This window comes from Lissotriton vulgaris, chromosome 8 (assembly GCF_964263255.1).
Source record: "Lissotriton vulgaris chromosome 8, aLisVul1.2, whole genome shotgun sequence".
In the NCBI taxonomy this organism is placed as follows: Eukaryota; Metazoa; Chordata; class Amphibia; order Caudata; family Salamandridae; genus Lissotriton; species Lissotriton vulgaris.
In genome coordinates, this window is record NC_141696.1 from 713,682,379 (window position 1) to 713,700,168 (window position 17,790).

Sequence of the window (17,790 nt, forward strand, 5' to 3'; positions counted from 1 at the left end):
GATGGAAATACTGGATGGGGTAGATGCACTGATGCCAAGTGTATACGTCCATAGAATTAGCAAACAATAGTTCTTCAATCCCTTATCAATATGTATAGCAAGATATTTTCACCTAGTAAAGTTAATGGGGAAGCAACTACAATTGAGTCTGTGATGTATTCATGCTCTTGATGGCTTGTTTTATAATTGGGACCCATTGGATTCACGAAGGTCAAATAACCTGAATGCTAAAGGGTATTTATATTTTTTGCATGTCCATTTTTGCACACCAGGATGGCCACCATCTTCTTCCCAAGATAATTAATCTATTCAGTGTTTTAAGCAGAATACCTCTGTAAACCATATCTGACCACAACCCGTAGTAACTGGAAATCCACTGGGGATGTTAAAGAACGACGGTCCCCTCATGGAGTCTGCAACCCGCTACAACAGATGACGCAGGAAGCGATCCAACACTATTTTAATGAGAATGAAGAATCCATGTTGAATGGCATGGTAGAATGGAAAACATTAAAAGTGGTGGTTAGATGCATTTGTATTAAAAAGTCACATGGTGTCAAGAATGAGTTAGGAAGGGACTAAAGTGCTTAGTTGAGAAAATTAAAGAATTGGAGCTAGTTAAAATTCTCGACTCCACAGCAGTGGACAAATTAAGGGAAAAGAAAAGAAAGCATATTTTTTATATCTGATTGTAATAAAACACGTAAAATCTATTTAACACCATTTTAAAGTACTACCAAATCCATTGAATTATTGCACATTAAACCACATTTTCACATACATCTACTTTATATTTCAGTGCTGTACATATTTAGTGCTTAATTTGCCCAAAGCTCTGCTCAGAAGCCAGCATCCAGAGCTATTGAATATGGGGGCACTAAATCCCAAGGCAGCATGCTGATGAATCTGCCTCTTGCCTCTTTAATCCACTACAGACTCCAATGCCCTTTTATCTCACTCTTGCAGGTGCCTGCTTTTCCCCTTTGTGACAGTTTTTCTGTCTTTCTCTTCCTCCTTCTTTCCATTTTGTATGTTTTTTCCTCTCTTGCTCTTGGTAAAAATAGGTGCCAGCCCGCAAATGAGTGCCCGTGAACCCCACTGGCAACCACTGGGTCAAAGTGAGCACTGTGTACATTCCACATTTAAACCCAACTGTTCTAGTAAACATAGCCTTGTTTTGAAGTTGGCTAAGCATGCAGATTTAGTGAAGTCATCTTTCTGCTGTACCCCACTGTCTCTTCCATCCAAGGCCTTCTCACATTCTTCTCAAGAGAAGAGTTAAGCACCTCCACATTAAGGGGCTCATTAGGATTGCGGTTTTTCCGCATCCTCGGGGCCGGCGGAAGCCACCGCCGGCCCAGAGGATGCGGAAAAACCGCAGCGGACTGACCAAAGACCCACCGCCACATTAGGATGGCTGGTGGGTCCTGGTTTCCGTCCGCAGCTTTTCCGCCACGGTTGGCTTACAACCGCGGCGGAAAAGCTCTAATCTGGTGACGGTGTCTCTCAGACACCGTCAGGCAGATTAGGATGGGATGTAAAACATGCTTTTCCGCGGCGGCTTTTCTGCTGTGGAAAAGCATGTGTAACTTCACTGCGGGGGCCCGTTGCGGGCCCCCTAGGTGAAGAGGGTTTGGGGGGTGCACATGGGGGGTACCTATGGTACCCCCCTGCATTTGTATGCAGAAAGCGGCAGGCACCGCAAGGTGCCTGCCTCTTTCTGCATGCAAATGCAATGACTGCATTTTTAACATTGCCGCGGGTGCAGCTTGAAGCCGCACCCGCCGCAATGTTAAAAATAGAGGATGTGACCGCCAGGGTGGCGGTCACATCCTAATCGCACAGGAGGGGACTCTGCAGCCCATGCGGACGTCCCCTCCTCCTCAGTGATCGCGGACGGACGCAAGTCCGTCCACGATCATAATCGTCCCCTAAGTGTCGATTTTGAGTTTTGGTTCAATCAAGTATTTTTCCCTGGCTTTCTGCAGTAATGAAAATGTATAAAAGTACAGAAAATGCATAGAATTTAGCATTACGAGTTCCATTGGTTCAGTGAAGCACTGGTCTATTGACAGTGCCAGTCACACTTGGATTATATTTGCAGCTAGCTATTTTTGCATTAAACATGTGTTAGACTTCTCTGAGATTTTCAGAGTTATTGTTTTCTTTCACAGAAGTGACAACATGCACAGGTACTGCAACTCAGTGGCTGCTGGCAACTAAGCTAAGTGGAAGGGTGGGCAAATGGATGGTTGGTCTTTGGGTACATAAAATAAAGACACTATTAAAATAAAGCAAATAAAACGATACTCAACGTGCTTGCTGCATCGTCCTTGCTCAGGTCCTCTCTGTTCTGTGTGACGTCAAGGGCCCCTGCCAACTCCCCTAACCTATCCTGCCTGTTCACCAGCATAAGAGAAGCACACTGGAGGCTTTTGCTTTCTCTAACCCAGATATCTCAAGACAGCTGGGATACGGAGGTTTAAAGTGCACATGTATGGCTGGCCGTTGCAAGAAGGACGTTCAAAGAGACATGTGCAAATAAAACAAGTGCAAAAGGCAGCCCACCCTCCTCCCTGCTGCTGCAATCAGCAGGCCCTCTCCCTCCTGACACTCTGTTTGGGACAGGGTGATGAAAAAAATAAATTGGTAACGAATTAACTTCATTACCATTTTATTTTTCATCTCTGGGGCACTTCAGTGGAGTGAGACTCTGCCGCTATAATGGAGGAGCTACCCATCCTACAACGGTAGGCATGCCTACACTACAAAACCTACATGGCTAAGAAACATGATGAGCAAAGCACACAAGATGATGGACGGAATGTTGCCCAATGGCAAAACATTCACCCCTAGTCACAGATCTGGGTTTAATCCATTGTTATTTTGCTCACCAAGCCACCCCAGTTCAGACATGGCCATATGCAAATCAGTCTTGACACTGTGCCTCATGGGAACAGTCCAGACCGAACTGCCAAGCCATGTCTTCCCTGGACCGGAATCAAGCATCCTAGGACCGGTTTCTGGCTATCAGTCGTCTTCAGCCAGGATAGCTTGACTTCAGTGGTATAGTGAGCACGAGACCCACGTCTAGGCATACCCTTCACACATAGGGTGACCAGCAAAACACACAGGATGATGGACTGAATGTTGCACAATGGTAATCATTCACTCCCAGTCAAAGATCTGGGTTTAATCCATCGTTATTTTGCTCACCAAGCCACCCCAGTTCAGACATGGCCATATGCAAATCAGTCTTGACCCTGTGCCTCATGGGAACAGTCTAGACCGAACTGCCAAGCCATGTCTTCCCTGGACCGGAATCAAGCATCCTAGGACCAATTTCTGGCTATCAGCCGTCTTCAGCCAGGATAGCTTGACTCCAGTGGCGTAGTGAGCACGGGACCCACGTCTGGGCATACCCTTCCCACATAGGGTAACAGCAAAACACACAAGTGCACTCTGTCCCGCGTGACTTCAAGGGCCCCAGCCAACTCCCCTAATCTATCCTGCCTGTTCACCAGCATGAGAGCAGCACACTGGAGGCTTTTGCTTTCTCTAACCCAGATATCTCAAGACAGCTGGGATACGAAGGTTTAAAGTGTGCATGTGTGACTGGCCGTTGCAAGACGGACGGACAAAGAGACATGCACACTTAAAACAAGTGCAAAAGGCAGCTCACCCTCCTCCCTGCTGCTGCATTCAGCAGGCCCCACTCCCTCCAACACTCTGTTTGGGACAGGGTGATGAAAAAAATAAATTGGTAACGAATTAACTACATGACCATTTTATTTTTCATCTCTGGGGCACTTCAGTGGAGTGACACTCCGCCGCTATAATGGAGGAGCTACCCATCCTGCAACAGTAGGCATGCCTACACTACAAAACCTACATGGCTAAGAAACATGATGAGGCTGATAAATCTGGAAGTCTTTTAGGTCAACTGATCAAATATGAACACAGGGAAGCCCCGATCATCAATGTCTACACCAGGGAGGGAGTTACGAGCCACACACTACACAATACTACTTACTTTTCCAAGCTATACAGAGTGGATGATGCCATTACAGAACACTAAATAAATGATTACTTCAATAGGACACGTGTAACCTCAACTTTAGTCCTGAACAAATTGACCTGATAGAAACAATATTAGCAAGGTCAGGAAGACAATTAGAGAACTAGCCAGAGGGAAGTCCCAGATGGCTACTGGTCGCTTTTTATGCAACATGCATATATATTTTAGGCCCAACATTGTTTGAAGTATTTACAGCCACACATGCAGCAGGTATACTATCACTTTCTACATGTGAAGCCTTCATAAAGTCAAATGCAAATTCTATAGACCCCTCTGAATGCTCAGTTTCCACTACAAACCACCCTCTAAGACTGTCTCTAAGTACCTGCTTCTTCTGTTGCCCACAATTGTTCCTAGTGGCCAAAGAGGCCTTGTGCCAGGTCGCAATATTTCTCCTAGCATTAGACATGTGTTATATGTGATGAGCAGACGCTGATTGTAGCGATGGACAGTGCTGGCAAATGACTTAAAGAAAGCCTTTGACAAATTTGGTTATTTCAAAGTCTGTTAGGACTCCACATGCGGATGGTACTATAAACTCTGTTATATTGTTATATGACTGGTACATGTACCTATTGTTTTTCAAAAACAATGAGCAGATTCTAAGTAAAAGAAGTCTCCTTTTTGTTGAACCAACAGCCAGGGTCCATACTAGCTGAGTAAACATGAACCAACATCAGGAGGGAAGAGGGACACATTAGGGATTCCCTCTCTTCTGATCTTTGCTTTAATCATAGAAACATTTGCAAGTTTGTTGGGCAGACATACAGGAATCTATCTTAGTTACACAACCTGCTATATCATTATATGCGGATGGTCTTCTTTACACACTTGACATGAACATGGAATTATGACCGCTCGAGGTAAAAGTAAAGCAATTGACTGCTGTCCCAGGGCTTTGTATGAATTGGCGATAGCCTGCGTATCCCGATATAGTCAGACCAGGCTGCTATGCCTTCTCCCTTTTCACACAACCTGGTTAAATGGGATCAATATATCCTTTCTTACTTGGTATTGGAGGTGTGCTGTATGAATCCTGATATTGTTGCGTTAGGGCAGCAGCAACTCTGAGGGCAACAGTGTCTTTTTGGAAGTCATTCCCACTGTCCGTGATAGGAAGGTTGGTTCTAATGGAAACAATGGTATTGCCTCACAATTTAAATTTATTTGGGAACTTTCCTGTGCCACTACCCTGTAGATTACTTTGTGAGGAGGACAGCATTATTGTCTCATTTATGTGGGGATCTGACTGGCATAGATATGCTCTATGTAGGCTTGAAAGTAGAGTGAATGAGAGTGGACTTGGGACGCCCAACTATAAGTTTTTATTATTTTATACCATAATTGTTGTGGGTTTTAGATAGCTTGCAGATGTCCTTTTGCTGGAAAAATTATATGCTTTTGGAAACTCCTCAGGAGAAGGATTGATGCCACTATTTCTAACGAAGGGGTGCTATGCAGGGACACTCAATCGTCCAGTGAGGACTGCCAAACACGGATGATATAGACATTTAAAGAAATTGGAAGTGGAAAGGATGCATGCCCCACCCATTTTAATAAAGGATATAACACAGATTAAAAGTAAAAAAAACTAGAAGTAGACTTGATATACAGTCTTGGAGGAGGGCAGGAGTTGTGGCATGAGAGGATCTATATGTTAGGGCTATACATTTACGTTTTTCCATGACCTGACACAGGCCTGAGATATCCAAAAAGAGATATTTGTAATGCATGAGAAGGCATCAATGCTTTATGGAAATTGTGAGAAACAGATATTGCAGAACCCCAGTGAATGGAGTGCTGCAGACAATATTGTCCTTGGGAAACTGGGGAAAAGACATTACAGTACTGCACCAAATGTTCTTAAGGAAACTGGATACTGAATTCAATGTCCTTACATAGGAACTCAGCCTTTACCCTCGTTCCTCTAAATGGTCTTAGAGCTCCTCAGTGACTTGTAATATTGTTATAATATATGGCAGGGTGTTCTTTATCCCATACATACAGACTTTGATGATATACTATTGTATGTGGGACTGTGAGTTGTCAATTGTTTTTCATTGATTATACAAATTGAGGCTGTCGTAGTTAGGTACATTCAGTATGAATAAGACTGAAGTAAACATGGTTTTATTTAGTCAGATAACTTACCCAGGCTTTTAGGTGTACAGGGAAACTTCAGTCTAACAAACATAGGAGAAAGTGCATAAATGGACCTAAGTAATATTTGCTACTCTAACTCTAGTCAAACACAAATTGAGGAAATAGGTCACGTTACTATTCTATCTCCAGTATAACACACATTGGCAAAAGAACATACATTGGAAAATGAGATTTACTATACAAACTCCAGTCTAACAAACATAGGGGAAAGTGCATAAATGGACCTAAGTAATATTTGCTACTCTAACTCTAGTCAAACAAAAATTGAGGAAAGAGGTCATTTTGACTATTCTATCTCCAGTAGAACACACATTGGCCAAAATACAGACATTTGAAAGTGAGATTTACTGTACAAACTCCAGTCTAAAAGACACTATGGAATGTAAATACATTGGGGGGATTGGCGGGCAAGATGTACTATTCTAACTCCAGTGTAACAAACAATGGGAAAAGTGCATACATTGGCTCTGTGAAATTAACTATTCTAACTCGAGTCTATCATTGGGGAAAGTGAATACATAATTTCCCCTGAGCATCAGCAGTTTGTCAGCCTCTCTATATGAAATATGATATTTCCAGGCCAGGTCTGGTGGCTCAGTGGACTAATGCATCTACTGCAGGGGCCTGTGTTCGACCTCATGGTCACATGTTCAAATCACTGCGGCTCCACTCAGCCTTTGATCCATTTGAGGTCGATAAAATGAGTACCATTGAATTGGGTAACAATATACATCTGTTATTTCAGCGCAAAGATGCACCGTTGCAGGGGTGAACATGCGCTTTACAAATACACATGTTATGTTATAATTAACAATAAAATCATTGGCCCGATCAGCCTTAAAAGGGGAACTACGCGGTGTATCCTATCTCTCCTCTACTCTTCATAGAACCAGGGACCAATTATATTCACTCAGCTCCTTGAATCGCCTTCCCCACCCCCCTCACTTGCTGTCATTCCTGTTATAAAACTCTATCCGGACAATATCACCCTATACTTAGCCATGGATAGCAGAACATCATGAATGCTTTGACAGTGATTTAACTATGTACGAATCTTGTGGTTTCTAGGATAAAAAACTGAGGTGCTCTTATTTAACGTCCTGTCTTCAGGACTACTACTCACACTCCTCACCAATTATAGTACAAATCCTAATAGATATTTACGGGTTCGATTTTATGAAGATCTTAGTAGTACGTATCGGAATAATTATACTCTCCCCTAAAATTGGGCGAATTACCGTTCTACATTGCAGGACGCATTTCCCTCATTAAGATGTTGATATTAACACTATTTTTGTTTTTCTTGATGACTTTTTTCAGACTGTTAAAAAAGTCCTTATTAACAAGATGAATGTAATACTTTCAATCTTTATATGGGCATATAAATGCACCCCACCCTTGATTTACATAATCACATAACAGTTCTGATTAAACAAGAATAGTCACTTTCATAAAAGTACATAGCCTATTCTTTTCAATGCAGAGGCATCCTAGTTAACCCCTCTGATTGACTTAACAGCTAAGGTGGTACATGCATAACACTAATTCACAGAGACTGATTCCACAGTGCATTGAGTACAAATGCACCATTCAGCTCCGTGCACCCAGAATAGAATGCACCATTTTTAGAGTACACAGCCCAGCAAAGTACCTACCACCACTGCCTTCATAAATATCCAAGTGCCAGGCGTACCTTTTTCTTGAATATTATTTGACTCCAGTACCCTGGTAGCAAAGGTATCCTGCCACAGATGACTTGCCTCCATTCATGCTGATAAGAAATCAGGATGTAGTACAAATGACAATATTTATTTGTACTTCTCTAGAAGGGGCCAAAACAAATATGGTAGAGCAGCGTTCATATACTTCAGGAGCTGAGACTCAAAAACCATGCCACATAGTGATCAGGATTATCTCTTCTGCGACGTGCACTTTAACCTACCTCAAAACACCAAAGGGCTTAAGTAAATTCACTGATGTGCTACAACTAAGCCAGACCGGGCCTCAACTCTCCTTTTAGACAAGTGAATTGGAAAGTTGTGCCATCAGCCCACAGATGGATGCACTTATACAGAAGAACAACCACAAGGCCCTGTGCAAAGTCATCACTTGTGCATTTTGTGAGTTTTCACCTACACAAGTGCAAATTCAAATTCCTTTTTTCTTAGAGTTTCCATCTTCACGAGTGCAAGTGGCAAATTAGCTTTGTAGATACCTCTCATGAACAGTGAACCATAAACAGTGATTCAGTAGATTATGTCCAAAGTGTGCATTGTTAAGGGGGATGGCACTGAAAGAGAAGGACTGCAGCTCGGATTGGGATATAGAAAATGGCTTCTCGCACTTCACACTGGACAGGTGAGAGAAAGTTTACTTAGCATCTCCATGTAACTAAAGTCCTTGAATCAAATGCATATGTCTATGGTAGAGGGAGGTTGTACAGTACTGAAGGGTTGTTGTAAATCCCCATGTGTCCAGAGTACTGGAAGAGGGTTCTGCTAAATATCACATCAATAACAGAACACATCTTTTGTCAGATTACCAAGAGGCTATATCACCAGGAAAGGCGAGATGAGCTGTAAGAAGGCCCTCAAATCTAAATCTTCACTATGAGGAGATGTAGAATTTCGGATTAGATTCTAGGCTTTGACAATAAACTAGAAATACTATTGGATTAATCATTTAACTCAGTAGTATGTCAACAGTACTCAAAGAGTAACTCAGAACAAAATCTTTGTAAGTCGGTCCTAGGTTTTTACCTGAACATCCACATGCCTGACTTATTGAGGTTGTCTTCTCGTGAATATATATAATCTAGTCATTGCACCAATCACAATGTATAAAAGCACAAGCTAACTCTCTTAGTACATTACCATTCTATAGCACAGTCCCTGCTCTTGGTGTCCTTGCAATCTGAGCCGAGGAACATATCCTTGTATATCCTTCCACACAGGCAAAACATGTCTGGGGCAGGGTGATCACAAGCCTGTAAGACTTGAAGCATCACTTGGAGGGCTTTCTCCCGGTCACCTGCATTGTTCCTTCTGAAACACAAAAACAGCAAGAAGACATAAGTAATGTAGTAAGTTGCTCTACAACCACTTGAGAAGAACAATATAGTTGGTAATGGACCAGAATATTTCCTCGGTCATTTGAAATATTTACACGCATCATTGACATATATGTTTTTCAGCACATTTCAGGACTATGTATAGGTGCAAACCTTGCATCAATATCTCATCGCAGTTTGAAGATTTAATAAAAAATTTGAGATAGTTTCATTTTTATACCAAAAATGTACAAACTTAAATCCTGACACAAAAACCATGGAAACGTTGCCCTAAATTTCTGAATTCAAGGGCTACCAAACATGGATGGGCTTTCCTAAGGAATTTATTTTGCACAGGTGTAGGTTAGGAATATCAGTTCCCGAATGCTGACAGGGCAGAATATCATTACAACAATATGGCAGGTCAAAATATGGAAAGGTATCTTCCAATACATTTTCTATAGCTAACTCCACATATATATACCTTAATGATATACACATCTTCAAGGTACAAAGATGTGGAGTTAAGAAAAGTAAATCCTTACCGCACTCTCTGAAATTACCTTTCGATATTTTGTTCCTTAATATTTTTGTACTGGGATTCTGTCCTGTCGGTATTCTGGACACAATACCACAATCTGCATGGTATTCTGGACACAATCCCACAATCCGCATTCGTCTGCACAATCAATTATACAATCACAGTGCAGATCATTAAATTATGGTAGAAACACTGTTTATGGTTCACTGTTCATGAGAGATATCAAACACAGGACCATATGGAAAGTCTTTTTTAATTAAGTATGATATTAAGGAATACATTCATGTAAGTTTGACCCCCCCGTGCCCTGACTGACTACCACTGAACATGACATGTGTCACATTTTCAACTATGCTTTGCCAAAAAATGGAAATTCTCGTTGGTCCCCCTCATGCAGGAACACATCTCTGCCAAGGCTTGACCGCCCCATATGGGGTGCCAGACATATATGGGGTTTCTATGGGTCCTGGGTGGTGTCCACAGGAGATAAACTGGGATCATTACATTTAACAAATTTGGGAAACAACATAAAGCGAAACCCTGGTTTAGGGTACATGTCTTTCGAATGTAGGTATTATCACTGGACTGCATGGAAGCAACCAAAATTACAATCATACATTTTCAACATTTATACATTCTGTAGGTTCCACTACAGGGTGCCTGACCTCCCTCATTCTGATTGGTCGGTCGGTAGAATGAGCTGAACATGAGATTTGTCTGATGTTTAGCATTTTCAGCTCAAAATATGGGAATTGCATCCAGTCTCTCTCACAAAGGAGCATATCCCTGTCAAGGCATGATTCCAATCTGTGTTCCTCTAGTTGTTTGAGTGTTGGAATAGCAGACATCTATGAGTACCTGAGTTCTGCTAGCAGGTATGGCTGATGAGCCAGCCAAATATTTTTATGATCTACTTTTAAGATATACCAATTATAAGGTTTCAGGATACTTTCGCAGATAATAAAGAAGGTGCAGTGCATTTGGGAAATTTGGAAAGTGAGTGAAATGCTGGTTTGGGTTATCTGTTGGTTTAGAAAAGGGCAACCCAATAACCCCTTGAGAGCTTGGGAACACTGCAATTTGAACAAAGATGCTCTCAAAGCAATTGATTAAACACAAATATGTCCAGTGGAAAATCAATATTCAAATCTGAGGTAGCCTCGCCACACTGCTCGGCTGCAGGTGAGGCTGCCTCAGCATCAGCTTTTGAAGAGTGGATCGGTTATAATATTGAATATGGGTCAGCCATTTTGCCCAAACATAATATCCTGATGATGATCTTGCCTATTCATTAATTTAGAGACTGAAACATTGCGTCTTGCTCTGCACATAATTAAGTGACAACTTATCAACAACTCAGGCAACTCATGGATTTTTTTTAGCACTATACCACTCAGGAGCGGAGTCACACATATATGCGCCTGTGCATCATGTATTGCAGTATTTTTTCAACTGGAAATATATGTGCATAGGCTGCAACTCTGAACCTGTTATGTTTTGAGTGTTGAAGTAACATAACAATTAAGTGATTAAAACCATGGACTCTAGCTCAAACAAGTACACTGGAACTGATTTACTCATACTTTGATCCAGTAAGCCTACATTGATTGTTTTTAGGGGGTTTGGTGTTTCCTCAAGTTCCTTTTTTGAGTTTTTATAAAACAGTTTCAACTAAATGTATAAGCAATTCCTTTCAGAGCATATTTGTTTTTATGGTTTAAGGTGCCTGGCCCTTTGGTATTACCTCTGAGCTACATGTAAACATACCGCATCATTACATTATTCCCATCCTCATATCCTAAGGTTTCTATCACTGGGTGCCAGACTTCCCTTTACCCTTACTGACTGTCCAATTTTTATTGTCTCTTAGGCTAAGAAAAAATCCAAACTGCAACCAATTTTTTGCTGGGGCAAGGAGATGTGTGGTGTTGCCCCCGATAGAAGGCAGACACTGACGAAAATAAAAAAAATCTAAACATCAGGCTCCTTGGAGTATGGGGGATCTGGGCTGTTCCTCCTTCTCTCGCTTCGACCTCCCTTCCTCTCAGCAACAGAATAAGTGGATTGCGCTGGAAGGCATGGCTGTAGAGGAGATGGGGGTCGTAGTAGTTGCTATCAGAGTTGCTATTAGATTCAACCTCAAGTCCCGCCCAACAACTTGATCCTTAGATGGATCTGGGACCAACTAGAGAGTCCCTTCAAGATCTATTTAACATGTGTGGGATGTCATCCATGCTGTCACATGCAAACAAATGAGGCAGCACGGATGTGAGCACCTGGGCAGCCTCATGTGGGAGTTTACTAGTGCCCAGAAATGCTAGGCCACTGGAAACCTCCCTCTCATGAACCACCAGGAGTTTGCCCCCAATTGGGGTACCAAAATAAGCAGGAGCTGAACTGGGAGGGAGATAAAAAGTGACGAATTGTTTTATGATGTAGGCGTACATCATTAGGGCAGTGAAAGGGTTAGGTAACTGATGTTTTTTTTAAACAATCTATCAAATGTAAATACAAAATAAAATTACTATTAAATTGTCATTTTCAAAAATGCATTTGGAAAGTATTCATTTTGAGCATCTAAATGCATGACCTAGTCATAGCAGAATTAATATTCTCAAAATGTTCACATTCAAAGTAATTTGATAAAAATGAATACAGAAGTTTACTTAAGAGAATGATTTACACTTGAGAAAAAAGCAAGACACAGCCACTCACAGAAAGAGTTTTGTTAATCAGGACCCAAATTTGCAGATCTTGACTCTTTTTACAACCTAGTGCTAAGAACGGTATCAGCCTGAATGATGCAAATGAAGCGAACAAAGACTGTCATACCCAGAACACACTGTTTTCTGTCAATGTAAATGAAGTACTGGAAGCCTCTCATGCAGCTGCTGCTTAATGATCACTTGGTGACTATTATTTTACTAACAATCGCTTCAGTGTGTTAATCCCAGTAATGTTTAGTGGTACCAATGTCATCTTTCTGTCAGAATAGTTTGGACTATTCTCGGTATGGTAATATTTGCGTCTTCAGTTGATCTTGTGCGTAATTTAAGAGTGCTTTGACTTTTAAACATTGAATTTGCTCTGATTTTGCTCTAGTCTTCTCCTTTATAAATGTAGTCGATTATCATTTAGTCCCTTCTTCCAAGCACACGGCTTAATTTCTGAACCTTCAACGAACGCATTATGGTGTTCTGCACATTCAGAGATGCAAAGCTCACCACTTTTTGTCGTGTTACTCAGCTGAACTGCCAAAAGCCTCCAGGTTTCTTTGTTGGGCAATTATGGAAGCCCATTTTTAGGTCTCGCCTAGCGATGGAGCGCATGCGCTACTCACCTTGGCGAGACCCATTGTCGTCGTTTTGGTGGGCGAAGGGGGACAGGGTTGTGCACGCTCCCGGTGCCCAGACAGCCCATGTGCACGCTCACGGCATCTCTTTCAGGGTGCACCTGGACAGCCGAGGTGCACGCTCATGGCGTCTCTTTCAGCACGCACAGCGACAGGAGACGCGAGCAGGATGCTTCTCCGTCGGCTCCAGATCATCTCTGAAGCTCCAGGGGACCCTGCTCAGCGTCAGCAGTCTCGGAGTCGGCTTGTTAGATCCTGTACACGGAGCTCTATAATAAACACAATGGCATGACCCTGCTGGGAAGTGCACTTCCTGAGAGCACTAAATATGTGGAGGGAGGATAAACATGCAGAACTTCAGTTCAGACTCACTTAATCACCTCACCGAAACACAGGAGATGAGGAAGCTCTGTGTCACTGGTGTCCTCTCCCGGAGCAGGGGGAAAGGTACCAGTGCATTCTGCAGAGCAGGTGGAAAAACACGGGTGGCAAGTGGGAATTCATTCAAAAGAGCACCCGGGCAGACAATGCCAAGCGATAATTATCTGCCCTGCTCACACAGAGTAGCTAATATTGGCACAATGTCTTATCCCAAGGAAAACTTAGGTTATCATGTCCAACTGGGATACGACACGCCTAAAGGAAAAATATCAACTTCAGTTCTGCATCCACGTACACAGCCTTGGCCACCCTTACTGATAGTTGGGTGTACTTTCTTTCAGGACAGCTAACATTTGCACTGAACGTCTCTTCTTAAAAGGAGTAAGACCTGAAAAGAAACTAGAATTGGCAATGCCAATAGGTCTGGCTTTTAAATGAAAGGGCCTCTTCAGTCATTGATGAGTATAGGCATTCAGTAGGTTGTCATACATGCAACTTTATTACTATGCACTCAAGCATCCATCCAGTCACCTGCTGAGTGATTTTTGCATCCATTCACTTACACAATTACAATAACACACACACGAACTAAACACCATGTGGAAGATACACTAATGGAATGAAGGGGAAAAACATAAAACATACTGCTGTCAAAACAAGACAGGCATATGAATGTAATAAAAAATAAATTAAACATAGCAAAGGGTAGATGCCTTGTGGTGAATAGTGTTAGATGTTTTAAAATTCCAGCATGGCCACCACATTTAGCATGCAGGTCACCTGAGTTGGAGGCTGTGGATTTGCAGTATGCGGTGCACTACAGATGAAATCAGTGGTATGATGTGGGCTCTGCCACATTGTGTCTTTTTGTTCTTTTTTATTTATTCATCGAAGATGGATCGTCAAATTAAAAAATAAAGTAGTGCAAAAGATTGTCTTAAAGTGTAGAATGAAAAGAAGTTTCCTAAATGTGAACAGAGTAAGCAAAGAAACCAGCCAATCAAATAGTTGGGTAAAGAGGCAGGGCTCTATCGGTGGAACAAACACAACATTTACAAAACAAGCATTTGCAATGCAATGTAATAGGTCTCGCATTTACGCGAGTTTGAGATATTGGCATTGTAAATGACAAGGCCTTCTATTTATGTTTTGGTTTTTAAAACAAATAAAAGGCCTTTTCATTTACAATGCCAATAGCTTAAACTCACGTAAATGCGAGACCTATTGCATTGCAAATGCTTGTTTATTAATGTTTAGAGTTTGATAGATTGTGTAACTTTGACAACACCATACACCCACACATGTGAAGCACCTTATTGGTTTTTTAAATGCAAAAATGAAATGTTTGTTCACTTTAAAGAATTTCAGAAATATTACTGAGTAAATCTGTTTATGATCTATTTGTCTTTTTTACTTGGCTGATATATTATTGGTTGATGGCAACTACGTATTTCACTAAGACCCTCATCATAAGCTACCTTTAAATTACAATTGGCGACGTGACAGGAGTTACCAGGCTCATTGGAATCATGCTTTAGTTTTCAAAACGGCAATTTTGCCTACTGAAAGCAATCGAAATCTCTGTGTGAAACTTCAGTGGAAAACATGTGGGTATTTTGAAGGAATCGTGATATTTATAACACCACTCTCAACGAGAACCTTGCTGGGAGTTTGCAGCTTGTAGGTGCAAAAATCTTTATCTAATATAAAAATTATAGTGGGGCATGGCCAACCAGCCAAGATGGCGGACGCACTCTGAGAGGCGTCGTCCGTTGGCCCGATAATCCTTCAATTATCCTAAGTTAGCTGGTGCCATCGGACTGCCTCGACCACCCTACTGGATACCTGCTGCCAGTGGGGGCCAGCGGTGTGCGTTTGGAGGCTTGGGATGGCCGCCCGGCCGGAAGGCAACCGCCTGCATTGCTCTGACGGACCGTCCGAAGGCCAGGGCCAAGCTGCGGCTTCGGAGCAGATGACTGTAACGGTTGAAAACACGCTGCCTTGTTTATGGCAGAGGTGTGGCGACCCATTGTGACTGAGGCCATGTAGCGTTGTTGGCCTGGGCGGACAGCAGTGTGAACCCGAGGTGGGCGACGGAACAAAGCCGGACCAAAGTCCAGGTCTGCCATGGCCGCACAAAGCTGCACGTGGCAGTCTTGGAGAGCTGCTGTGAGACCCGGGAGCAACTGGAAATGGAGACGACACAAGGTGAGCAGCGCCGCCTACGGGCTGAGATGTGTGCTGGGAGACTGCGGTGTGGCCCAACTAATATTGGATGTTGGGTGGACCGGGCCGTGGAGTTGAGGCCTGACTGACACGTTGCATCAAGACAGAGCTCGCACGCACTCTCGGAGGCATGTCAGCTCGGGCCTACCAAATAACTGCAGCGGAGGCGGCAGTTGAGTCCAGCCTGCGTGAAAGTGAAGTGAGAGACTGATTGCACTTATTTCGGAGGCCGCTGTCATCGCCACCACTGGAACAAGCGGAACTGGGAACGCAGTGAGGCTTGTTCTGGTACCCCGCAGGGAATTAACTACAGCCTGGTAGCTACAGATCACAGCAAGCTCCAACTAAAGGGCCGTTGGTGGCATCTATGATGTGCCAGTCACTTGCTGCCAAAAAACAACAGACGGCAGTCTGCGTAGGCCCGGCCGTTTACAGGATATAAATGATCCCAGCATCTGCAACTGGAACAGGCTCACAAACCTACAAAGGTGAGACGTGAGTACAACACGGGAGGTCACTATAGGGTAGCACCACGGGGGCAAGGCACCCCGGACCTGAGCGACAGACCCCTGCTGGACACTACTGGCCCGAGCGGTAACAGACAGCATTTTACACACTTGACTGGTGCGCCACATGCGGAGAGCTCCCCCAGGCCCCAGGGAGGACTAAAAGTCATTGACAAATACCCAGTCATCTAGCAAGAACACTCAGTCAATAGCGCGTGATGGGTAAAAACCAGACAGGAGCAGGTGCCACTACTTATGCAGCAAGTACAAGACCCAGCGCAGCCAGTCCAACCAACTGAAGAATCAGGGGCCTTCAGGTCTTCTACACTGCAGTCAAAAATAGACTTCATGCTCCAGGCAGTGCTGAATATTGGCAAAACGCTGACACAGACCAGAGCGTCTCTAACAATCCGCATAGATAAAGTCACGTCCTACTTTATGCTCCTCCATGCGGATCATAAAAAGCTGGCTGGGAGGGTCGTAAGCTGGCAACAGAAGCTGCGGAGGTCGCTCCGGTCACTAAGGCATTGACTGCTGAGCTTGGTGAACTCACTGTGCGTCTACGCTAGATGGAATGCAGAGTGGATGATGCTGAGGGCCATTCCCGTAGGAACAATGTCTGCGTGGTGGGCCTACCGGAAGGTGTGGAGGGCAAAGGCATACACTGAGGCGTGGATGAAGTCCTTGTTGCCAGAAGATTCGCTCTCTTCTTATTTCGCAATAGAACAAGAACACCGGGTGCCATCGGGCCAACCATTGCCGGGTGCTAGGCCACATCCCTCATTCTGGCTCTTGAATTTCAAAGACAGAGATGCGATCCTATGCGAAACCAGAAAAATTGAGTCAATCAAGGTAGACAATTCTCAAGTCCTCTTCTTGCCTGACTATATTGTGGGTGTGCAGAAACAGCACAGCACATTCCTCCCAGTCAAGAGGCGTATGTGGGACCTGAATCTAAAATACTTCCTCATAGTCCCGGCCCGTTTGCGGGTGGTCGTGGATGGATCCACTCACTTCTTCAACGAGGCAGACAATGCATGGGACTGACTCGAATCTGCGGGCCACCATAATTCACCAAGCCAGAGGAGCAATGACCTGCAGCCAAACATGAGAGGCCACAGAGGTCGCTGGAGAAGACACAGGTTGCGAGCAGCTGGGCTGCCAAGTCAGCTAAAGACTGCTCCTAACCCAGAGCAATTGTTGCAAGAGAGGCAGGGTGTTCTGAGAGCGTTGGCAAATATGAGAAGTCGATGGCCCAGCAGGGACACTCATCAAGCAAAAGCAGCTCTCTGGCAGTGTGGCCAACTGGCAAGGGCTTGCAGGCGCTTCGCGTGGTGACACCACATACTGCAGATGATTTAATGTAATAGATTGCCTCAATCGGTGGACCCACACCTACGTAATTACACCAGAATGAAGAGTTACTCTTCAAGTCTATGCACACGTCTCGCAGGGCATCCTGGTAAGTGGGACGCACTGGGTTGAATTGGCTTT

At 43.5% G+C, this 17,790-nt stretch overlaps 1 protein-coding gene across 4 annotated transcripts in view; it reads right to left on the reverse strand.

Moving 5' to 3' along the window:
• MAP3K15 (mitogen-activated protein kinase kinase kinase 15) overlaps positions 1–17,790 on the reverse strand; it is a 1,281,486-nt gene that overhangs the window by 617,663 nt on the left and 646,033 nt on the right. For all 4 annotated transcript variants that reach the window (XM_086934586.1, XM_086934588.1, XM_086934587.1 and 1 more), the window contains exon 7: positions 9,115–9,285. In XM_086934586.1, coding sequence (XP_086790712.1) covers positions 9,115–9,285 — 171 coding nt within the window. The remainder of the gene's footprint in view (positions 1–9,114; positions 9,286–17,790) is intronic.